The 10,393-nt window shown below is 43.6% G+C and overlaps 1 protein-coding gene across 1 annotated transcript; it reads right to left on the bottom strand.

The window, feature by feature from the left end:
- Positions 1-103: 103 nt before the first annotated feature.
- Positions 104-6,899, bottom strand: pik3ip1 (phosphoinositide-3-kinase interacting protein 1). The gene is made up of 7 exons (XM_061671612.1): positions 6,628-6,899; positions 6,348-6,458; positions 5,156-5,272; positions 3,739-3,930; positions 3,576-3,654; positions 652-864; positions 104-585 (listed from the first exon to the last, which is right to left on the bottom strand). The coding sequence occupies exons 1-7, from the start codon at positions 6,728-6,730 to the stop codon at positions 573-575; spliced, it is 828 nt and encodes a 275-aa protein (XP_061527596.1). The 5' UTR covers positions 6,731-6,899; the 3' UTR covers positions 104-572.
- Positions 6,900-10,393: the final 3,494 nt, after the last annotated feature.

The raw sequence follows: 10,393 nt of genomic DNA, 5'->3' as shown, positions 1-10,393 counted from the left end.
TGCTTCCTGAGAGAAATATTTATCCTGTCACTCCTTAACCTGTGGAACTAAAGTACATCTTTCTCTCTCAAAGTACATTCCCAAGTGGAGTACCATGCTATAAGGCATTTGTGGATGGGGAAATTTTTTTTTTTTTTTTTTTTTAACTCTCACACTGCCTTAGAGGATGATGGCTATTTTTACACACGTGCCCATCTGTCATTCCACTCTTAATATAAATCTATATACAGTACATTTATATACACGATTCTCCCTCGGCACAGCCAGCGGGTCACTGCACATGGCAATATTTCACATATTCATCCACAATGTATGTACAAAACAAAAGGGTATAAATGATGCCCATGCGCCGCATCATTACTTGGCCTCATCTCACACTGTAATAACACTGACAAAGTCACCGTACACCTGATAAAGAGGGCAGGCCACCAGCATACTTTTTGGACTATCAAATATATCGAAATAAAAACATTTAATGACGACCTCTCCTTTTTCAAACAAGTCCTCATTTGTGTCATGTAGGCAAAAGGATCAGTCTTCGGCTCAAACTCTGCTTCCTGACTCCAAACGGGTCATTTTGGTCTCCTAGAAGAACACGTTCGTGAGTCCTGACTGAGGCTGACGGGAGGGGGGGGTTGAATGCCCACTCACGCTCCAGGTGTGCCCGCTTGCTGGCCCATGAGGGGGTCCACGCCCCCCACCTCCTCCTGGACCGGGGTGTTCTCGCGCTGGGCCGTGACCACCACGGTGTTCTCGTCGACCAGCTCGCACGTCGGGTTGGAGAAGGCCGACAGCGGGAGGGTGATCCTCTGCATCTCGCGCTCGTACACTCGCTGCTCGTGCTGCTTCTTCAGATCTCGGCCCCTGCGCGCACGCACACACACGCACACGCACGCACACACACACAGAGAGTGTAATTATATAGATTTCATAAGTTATTTTTTTAAACTATAGTAGAGATAGACACTTTTTTTATATACAGTGGTACCTTGAGATACGAGTGAACCGATTTACAAGTACAGTAATCCCTAATTGATCCGAGGGGTTATTTATTTGTATTATTTCTATGGACGTTGAAGCAAAATGCTATGAGGGGCCGTTAGGGACATTAGTCAGGATTAGCTTTCACACTTCAAATGCTTTCACACACACACAAACTACTGAAAAGCTCTCGTAAGGACTACTCAAACACTCTCATACACACAAGTCTTGCTTTCATGAACACTACTCAAATGCTCTCATTTACACTACTCAAATGCTCTCTCCCACACACGCGTCTTGCTCTCATCAACACTACTCAAATGCGTTCACGCGAGCATGTCAATCACATTCTCGCACACATCACTGGCATTCACGAGTTCATGTCAATCATGCTCATATGTGAATAGTGTAAATCTTTTATTAGGTAGTTCAATTCAAAAAGTGAAATTATAGAGATGAACTGCACACAGATGAAGTATTTCATATTTAAAATATGTATTATTTTGATGATTGTAGCACATAGCAAATAAAAAAAAAAATTCCTCATATTGAGAAACTAAAATATAACGTCAAGAAATAAAGTGATTTTTAATGTAGAAATTAGGCTGGAATTTGCCCTCTGAAAAGTACTTCACTGTTGAATCACTCTGAGTACTGAATAAATACTTTTCAACTATATTCTAATTTATTGAGATGTACCTATATTAAAAAAAAGTAATGAAATATTTGACTCTGACTGTGTGTAGTCTGGAGTGCATATCTTTGACACGAGTTTCACTATGACAATTAAATTCCTTCATTCCCTTTGGACACCTCATTAGGTACACCGGCGCAGGGAAGCTTAAACGCGATTATCCGGCCATCCTGCCTGCAACGAATTGTATACGTTTCAGATTGTAACGCAGCGGTGTTGAAACTCGGCCTTTAGTCCAGGAGTAAACACATGTCCACTGCGCTTTAGCCCGAAAAGCACATTTATTCGGCAGCATCCGCGACCGAATAATGGTGTCTCGCTCTTGATAGACAAGCCAGCCTTGCCCTACGTCATACACGACACGGCTTCTGATTGGCCGACCATTACGTCATATCCTACAGCACTTACACATTAAAAGCAGCCATTTTAAATCAATGAGGAAAAGCATTATTGTAATTGCAATATGCGTGTGTATGAGAGCATTTGAGTAGTGTTAATGAGAGCAACACTCGTGCGTATGAGAGCATTTGAGTAGTGTCAATGAGAGCATTTGAGTAGTGTCAATGAGAGCATTTGAGTAGTCAATGAGAGCATTTGCGTAGTGTCAATGAGAGAATTTGAGTAGTCAATGAGAGCATTTGAGTAGTAAGACTCGTGCGTACGAGTGTGTTTGAGTAGTCCTGATGAGATCCTTTCAGTAATTTGTGTGTGTGTGAAATTGAATTTGAATCGTAAGTGTGAGAGCTAATCCTGAATAATGGCCTCTCATAAAATGCAGCTAGACAGACAGCAAGCTCCATGGATTTAGCACTCTGTCTATTGTATCACACTTCACAACAGCAGGGAGAACCTTGGAGCAAAATTGCTCTTTTAAAGCACATTTCGCCTTGAGCACACACAATCCCTGATGCAGAATTCTACTAGCTGTCCATCTGTGTTGTTTTTAACTGCAAATTATTTATGTAAACCCCGCACTGCTTGGGGAAAATGTGTTATGCACATGGGCAAAAAAACAAACAAACAAACAAACAAAATTGGTTCATTTGAATACTGTACAGCCTGAGGCAGAATCGTGCTTATTTGGGGGCCTCGGCTAAACTGCCGTGACGTGCCTTCAGCGGAAACAAGTGGGCAGATGGTGAACACGACAAGGCGGCGTGACTCATCTCTATCGGGGATGAGCCGGACTTGTACTGCTCAGGATCCGAACGAGGGAGAAGTACAGTTGGAGTTTCAACCATTTATAATTCATTGAAGACACCATTTAGCGTCTTCAATGAATGAACCAATGAAGCCAGAGTAGCCGCAAAAAAACACACACACAAGCACTGGGAGAGCGTGGCAACTCCACGCAGGAAGGCAGTCAGGATTGGAACCCAGAATCTTTTGACTGTGAGGCAGCCGTGCTAACCACATGCACCCCTGTCGGTTTCATTCCAGTTATTTGTATCAGTCTGTGCGATCAGAAAGACAAGGGCCACGCTGTTCTCGCACATAAAACCCATGGCATAACGCACTCCTCCTCCTGATTAATCAGCCTCTCCAAATAGAAAACTAATTCACAGTTTATCTGGCAACTCATGTCCTTTCTGTTATTTGGACTTCACGATAGTAAATGTCTCCTCTGCACTATCCTCTTTTCCAAGAATCTAAAATGAAAAAGCTTTCAAAAAAAAAAAAGCCAACCAAAACAACTTTCATTTCCTGCCATCCCCCCCAGCGTGTTCTTTGCAACACTGCGTGCAAACGTGTAACCACACACACAATCGGTGTGGAATGTGAAATAACACCTGAAGCTCCCGCAACACAGCGCCAGTGAAGTTTGCAGGCAATGTGACAGATGACGACCAATGCAGAGCTTAAAGCTGAAAAAAAATGATGCACTTGTTCAGACACTGACCTTTTGTAGAAGTAGCCGAACGTGATGCCCGCCCCGAGAACGATTATAACGGCCATCATGACGATGCCGAGGGCGTAGCCTGAAAACGACATACAGCAAACAGCAAGTTGGAGTCTACTGCGGGAAAGTCGTCGTGTAGCTTTTTAAGAGGCTGTAAACATACCGAGCGTGCCCAGATCCTTTTTCTTTTTGGGCCCGGTGTGCACCCGTTGGCTGATTCCCATCACCGGCTGCACGGCGGCGGCGGCGGCCCCCGGGGATGAGCGCTTCTCTGGCGGGAGATCAGTTTCTGGGGAGGGAGCGGCCGCGGTCGGCTCGGCCCACTCGGTCTCGCGGGCCTCGCTGGAAGCGAGCTCTGCAAACACGGCCGAGCGGCGTCACTGCTAATGACCTTTAAAGGTTGGAGCTCTGCCAGTGTATCATCACGCTCTCATCTTGCTACTGTATTACCTCACTCTCCTCAGGTAACAAGTATAAAGGAGTTTAGTATGTTTTGTATTTTATGATTGTGGTTTTGGGTAAATAAATAAATAATAGGTGAATCCGTGGGTGCCGAACCACAGATAAGCAGGGCTCCACTTTTTACCTTCTGTAATGCCCTCACACGTAGGAAAGGAGAGCCACGTTATAGCCGATACGCTTTCCTGAGATTTATTCAACACTGGCATAACGGTCACATGAGCGCACTCATGCAGGGGTTCACTGTATAAGTTAACATATTGATTTTGTTGTACAGTGTGCAGAGAGAAACGATGCACCGCGCCAAATTAGAGTTGATGGTTATACGATAATGTGTGGTTTCTGGTTACTGTTGCTCCAATAACAAGACCGCTGACGCCAGAGCTGGAAGATTGCGGCGAGCTTGCTCACGTTGAGCTGTTCGCCTGCGAAAGTTAGGAAAAGACACTTTTGAAGGACGCAACGGTCGTAAAAAGTGTCATAAAAAAAGGACTGCATGCCCATACGCTGACAAGCAACAGGAGGATTGGCCTTCACATCTGCGCTTTAGAAGAAGAGAGAGAAAAAAAAAAAAAAAAAAAAAAAAAAAAAAAAAAAAAAAGCTATTTCCTTTGCAAGCACAAGTCGGCTGTTTACAAACTTGACTTTAAAAATGCCTGACATCATCAAGTGGAGCAGCCAATAGGGCTCAGTCTCCAAAGTGAGAAGCCTCCCACTACCCCAAAAAAACAAAACAAAAAAAGAGTTTGGCAACTGCACATAACTGTGGTCCCTTTGTTTTTGTTTGTTTGAGAGAGGAAGGAAATGACAGGAAAATTAGACTGCAGCTTTAACTGGGTTAACTGACATACTACTGAGGCCCGGGAGGGAATAATCTTGTTTGACTTGCACTTGGATTATTTGGGATGAGAACCAGTGATTTATTCAAAGATTTAAACCAGGCTGCCAACTTTTCCATGCTGACAAATGAGAACATTTTGGGAGCTGCACAAAAATGTCATCTTATTGTTTCTCAAGACCAAAAACGATACAAACCAAAACAAGGCAAACAGTTTTTTCTGTTTGTTTTTAGGGTACTTGACGTGAATTCCAGTCGTCGAGGAAAGGAGATTTAAAGTCACCTCGGCACGTCTGGATAGAACAGAACTGCTTTTGGACCGTCCCGTCGGCGCCTGTGATGTAGCACCAAGGCTTCTCAGAGGAGTCTGGGTTTCGGCAGTAATTGTGATCTCCGACACCTACATCAGCAAGGAGCAAAAACAGCACGTGTCTCTTACTGATGCCCCCGATTCAAACGCACACGCTTGTCCTGCTGTGGCTGCCCAACGCTGGACTCGTGAATCATTCGCACAACTTCATCACACAACAATGAGCAGGCCGCCGTGGGGGACAAAGACGAGCAGAAGCAGCTGCCTCTGCTGCTGTGCAAAGGAGGCCATTTAACGCCAGAAACACAAGCAGGGCTGAGCACACTTTAGAGGGAAAGAAAAAAACAAAACATTTGCACATTTATTCGATATCCATCTTAAGGTCCGTGTACAGTCACGCTATCGCTACTACTAGTGACAATGGAAAATTCTACTAGTTAACATCAAGCCCTTCACCAGTTGTACTAGTAGCGTGCAGAGATGTCAACTACTTGAGTTTTGCATCCCTGTTAACATACGGTATCGGTGATTTCATAGTATGCCAGTGTTGTCAAACCGGTGGCCCGGGGGCCAGATCTGGGCCGCCACATCATTTTATGTGGCCCGCGAAAGCCAATCAAAATTGCTCATTGTGTTCTGGTGTAATATATTTGCAAGCATTTTTTTTGCTGTAATAGTTGAAAAACATGTTTTTATCGGCTTCTGATTTCAAAACTGGTTATTCATCAATGTGTTCCGTATACTGTATGTAATGACGGTATATGAGGTAATCTTTCATTTATATGGGTTCGCAGTCGTAGCGGCCCTCCGAGGGAAGTCATAACTACGATGTGAGTTGGACACCCCTGTCCTACATACAATAGTTGGGGGAGGGGGTGTGGATCTAGAAAAAAAAACGTTAGACTTCTCGTGCTGCTCGTGAGCTGAATTGTCTTACTAATGAGGACAAAGAGTGCACTAGGGTACGTTATGTATTAAGTCCGCCTTGGGAACAGTGTTGGGGAGTTAAGATGGCTTTAAAAGATATCGAATACATGCTCAAATAGATTTCCATGCACAATCATTGCATGACATTGTTTTCAGTCTCGCTAATAATCTGACTTCAAACACCTCAACAATCAGGCGCATACTTTTCATGTGCCATTTATTGCTGCGCGTTGTTTACCTGTCTGTGGATCATATTGCGTGGACGCGTTGGTCCACGTTAGACAAGCCAAGCCCGAGGAGGAACTGTGCTCGTCTCCTCTGTAGTCCACTCCACTGGACTCAATGCAGTCTGCACAACAACCACAACAACAACAACAACAACAACAACAACAACAGGCTGCAGTCAAAACAGGATGGGGAAACAGGCAGCGAGTGAATTATAGAATTATTTGTATCAACTAAGTAATCATTTAAGCGTTAAACATTGTTTTAAACACACACACACGCAGTGTATTTACCTTTTTGGTCAGCATTTAAGACACTGCTGTCCACGAAGGCTGCGCTGAGCAAAACAACGTGCAAAGACACAAACATTCTGCACGGATGACAGACTGAGTTCATTTCTCAAGAGGATTGTTTTGTTTGTCCTTCCCAAAATATATTTTTTTAAAAAAAACAACAACAACAACAACTTAAGAAAAGCGAGAGGGCCTGTGTTGAGGGCATCAGACACACTGCTCCCCTCGATGACGAGCTCAGCCCTTCTTCTTGTTTTTGCCAAGACGGCGACGAGCTGTCGAGCTCCGCTTTCCTCGGGAGGAGGAGGAGCGGCAAAGGCAACAGAAGAAAACCGCACCTCCAAGGTCCTAACGCCGCACCGGGCTTCACGCGCACGTCCTGGACATGCGACGCTCCCGACTCACGCGGATTCGAGGTTACAAACGCGGCGCACAAGAAAACACGCTCAGTTGCGGTCTTGCGTACTGATTTTCATATGATTTGATTTTTTTTTAGCAGTACTCGCCGTGCGTTATCTACTATAATTGTGACATTTTGAGGATAGGAATGCAACCAACTCGTTTGTACTGCAGCGTAACCATATTTTGCGGTACGCTCAGTTACCGCCGTACTTTGCTTTTCATTCGATATTATTTGTTGCCCAGAAGGGGTTTTCAAATAAGATTGAATGAAATGTATGACATTTTGAGCTTACAAATTCACACTCAACGAACTATATTGTGCACAGGCGGGAAAATACTTTCATGTGGTACAAGAAGGCACGCTCAGTTACAGCCAAAATGTGATTTTTTTTTAATCATTCATATATTTACTGTAAGCATGATTTTATGAGTGCATTACAGTTAGTGAAAGACGAGGGTACGTTATGTATTAAGTCCGCCTTGGGAACAGTGTTGGGGAGTAACTAAATACATGTAACGTATATTATGTAATTGGATTACAAAATTTAATGTAATTGTAAGTCATTACATTACTGGGAGAAAATGTGTCATAAAATATTGTTGCTATTGAACGTTCCATGATTACAATTTTAGTTATTCTTTAGTATATACACACACACAGTATATCACTTCTAAAGCACACTTGTAATTGGCTCTCTCTGGTCATGTGCTATTATTCTACGCTAGTCTCAAACATGACATACTTTTCCAATATATGACCTCGAAGCACCACCCTGCAGTGCAACCTATTAGTTTGTGCGAGATTTCGAGAAAGTTAGACTCACAGTCACAATTTTGAAGACAAAACAATAAATAAATAAATACATACTGCTTTGGATTACTTTGTGAAAAGTAATTGAAATAGTTACACTACATATATATATATATATATATATATATAGTTACACGTTCAACAGGGTAACTTGTAAATGAAGCCAACTACATTTCCAAAGTAATCTTCCCAACACTGTTCAGGAATGACTCTCCGCGGTAAACCGAGGACCCCCTGCACACGTACACACATGTACACACATGGACGAGCGTGCAGCCTCGAGAGAACGAACTTGTCAGTCAGGGAGTCCCGTTCAAGTGCGCATGTTTCCAATTACATTGTAACCGTTGGATTACTTTTCCCGTCTAAATATAAATTCCCATCTGACCCGCAGCTTTCTATTTCTAATCCAAGTGCAGTCGTATCTGGCCCTTGGTACTCGCTCATGTGTCTGTGTGTTCTTCCGCTCCAACTCACGAGGCCTGTTTTTCCAGTCAGCCAGAAAGAAGACGCCGCAGAGGCTGTTAAATGACAGCTCCCGTGCTTATTTTCCCTCTTTCTTTGCCAGCGTCCATTGTTGGCGGTGAGCATAAAGAGAGCAGCCAACTCGTGACACGCTCAGTGCTCATCGGGTCAACTCTTGAAAACAGAAGCCAGGCACGTTTTCAGGCGACGGCCATCGACGCAAACAGAACTCGCGGAAATCAAGTACGCTTGAATCGGTTGGTTTTACTTCTGCAGGTTTTCAGGTTTGAAAAAGGTCACGCCTTCATCTAATGAAAGCTTTATTGTCGGTGCAGTTGAACTTGCACCTGAGGTGCAACAATTTGACTACTGAGTGAACAGTTTGGGGGGAAAAACACACTTCGGGGTCATGTCGCTCAATTCATAAATTGCTGTCACGCATAAAGTCACGCGAGACGTCAGAAAATCGAAACTTGAGCTCAGAGAGCGAGTGAATGATTGTATGATTTGTTTTCTTTTCTTTTCTTGATGCCACCACAGAAGTGTACCAGTCACGACAAGCATACAAGAATGAGTAGAAAGGCACACCTTTCTGTGTCCTAGCTCTTAGTAGAAAGTGGTTAACTTCTTTTTGCACTTGTGTGACAGTTGATAATGTTAAACAGCGGGATGGCTGCATGAAGTCCGAATGCAATCAGCTCACCCTGAGTATTTCCCTATAGACCGCATCACTCTCCGTCTAAGGACGAGCACACAATGCTTTGGTTAGTGGTTAACTTATTTTTACCCTGAAACGGCTCAAAGGTTACTCGCAACATTGCCTACGAAGTTAGCGCATGGGGGAAATTATTTCTCTTTCAGAACAAATCAGTCATCAAACTAATTCGACAGTAGATCTTCCACTTGTGCCCGCCTTGATTTAAGTCACTGTCGTAAAACATACTTTTCGGTTACCTGACGTAACAGTGACCGCTTTATTGGACGTTTTAAGAGTTGCAGAAAGAGCACTAAAATTAGCACCCTCAACAGTTTAACAAATTGTGTTATACAGTAATTCCATATGGGCACTTTAAAAAGGAAGGATACACTGATGACACAATGGAAAAACACTCCCTCGTCTTCCCAGTCCAGATGGTAAACATGTGGTTCAATGTGTGCACACAAACCCAATGAACGCACCTACTTGGCATTGTTCCACGTTGCTATAGTCGGTCTCTTAATTAAACAGGAAAAGCAGGCAGGCTGCAGAGAGGGCCAGAAAATCACATTGTGGAAGCACAACTTTACTTTCAAATTGCACAATGTTTCACTCCTTTTCCGTACTTGAATAATGAAGACTACATACTACTGGCTACTTGTTTTCATCTCTGTGATTGAGAAACAAGCTGCAATTAACGGGTGAAACGTCTCGTTACATTCCCTTCACATCGTCTACTCGTGGAGCAAAGTTGAAGTCAGGATTTGCATTTGTTCTTGGAGAGAACATGACAAGTGCATTTGCACTTGTCATGAGTCACTTTGAAAATGCTCTACTTCATAGAAAATTAAAAGGAAGTATTCTGATTCATCACTGTGCGTCAGTCAAAAATATCATTTCGTCTGAAAAAAAGAACACCACCACGTATCGCCTGTGTCAGTGAGTGAGTCATTTATCTCACCCACCTCAAGAAGAAGCAGGAGGCAATGTGATGATGTAAGAATCTTCTAGTGTGTGGGCTGTCAACAAGCGAGCGCCCACCCTCTGTCAACTCAGGGCCAGTCCATTATCTTGAGCTCTCATGTGGTTGGGAAAATGGACACTTATGCGGGCACAAGAACTCTAATGGAGCACATAAACAGCACCGTATTCCCCGAGTTTGCCACTGAGCGGCTAGCCTCTCCTGATGCACTGCAGTTACAAAGGATGCTCATCACAAATTCATACACTATTCACGCACACAGCACAGTGGGGGACCTCTGCCTAGGCTCAGCACAAAGTTGAACACTTTGATAAATACCAAACACAATTGATTGCACTGAGGAATTGAGGAATCATGAGGGTCAATATCGCGACATATAAGAAGATCTTTTAGTGTCCTCGTTAGAATC

Source organism: Phycodurus eques, chromosome 3 (genome assembly GCF_024500275.1).
Source record: "Phycodurus eques isolate BA_2022a chromosome 3, UOR_Pequ_1.1, whole genome shotgun sequence".
Lineage (NCBI taxonomy): Eukaryota > Metazoa > Chordata > Actinopteri > Syngnathiformes > Syngnathidae > Phycodurus > Phycodurus eques.
Note: the sequence above shows the minus strand (reverse complement) of the source record. Positions and strands in the feature narration are given on the sequence as shown.

What these genes read in the sequence shown, in the direction of transcription:
- pik3ip1 (XM_061671612.1), bottom strand. Translation starts at nt 6,730, where the DNA reads ATGAACTCAGTCTGTCATCCGTGCAGAATGTTTGTGTCTTTGCACGTT. An exon ending in CTTAAATGCTGACCAAAAAG is followed by an intron (nt 6,459 to 6,627) that starts GTAAATACACTG and finishes GTTGTTGTGCAG; the next exon opens with ACTGCATTGAGTCCAGTGGA. An exon ending in TTCTATCCAGACGTGCCGAG is followed by an intron (nt 3,931 to 5,155) that starts GTGACTTTAAAT and finishes CCGTGTTTGCAG; the next exon opens with AGCTCGCTTCCAGCGAGGCC.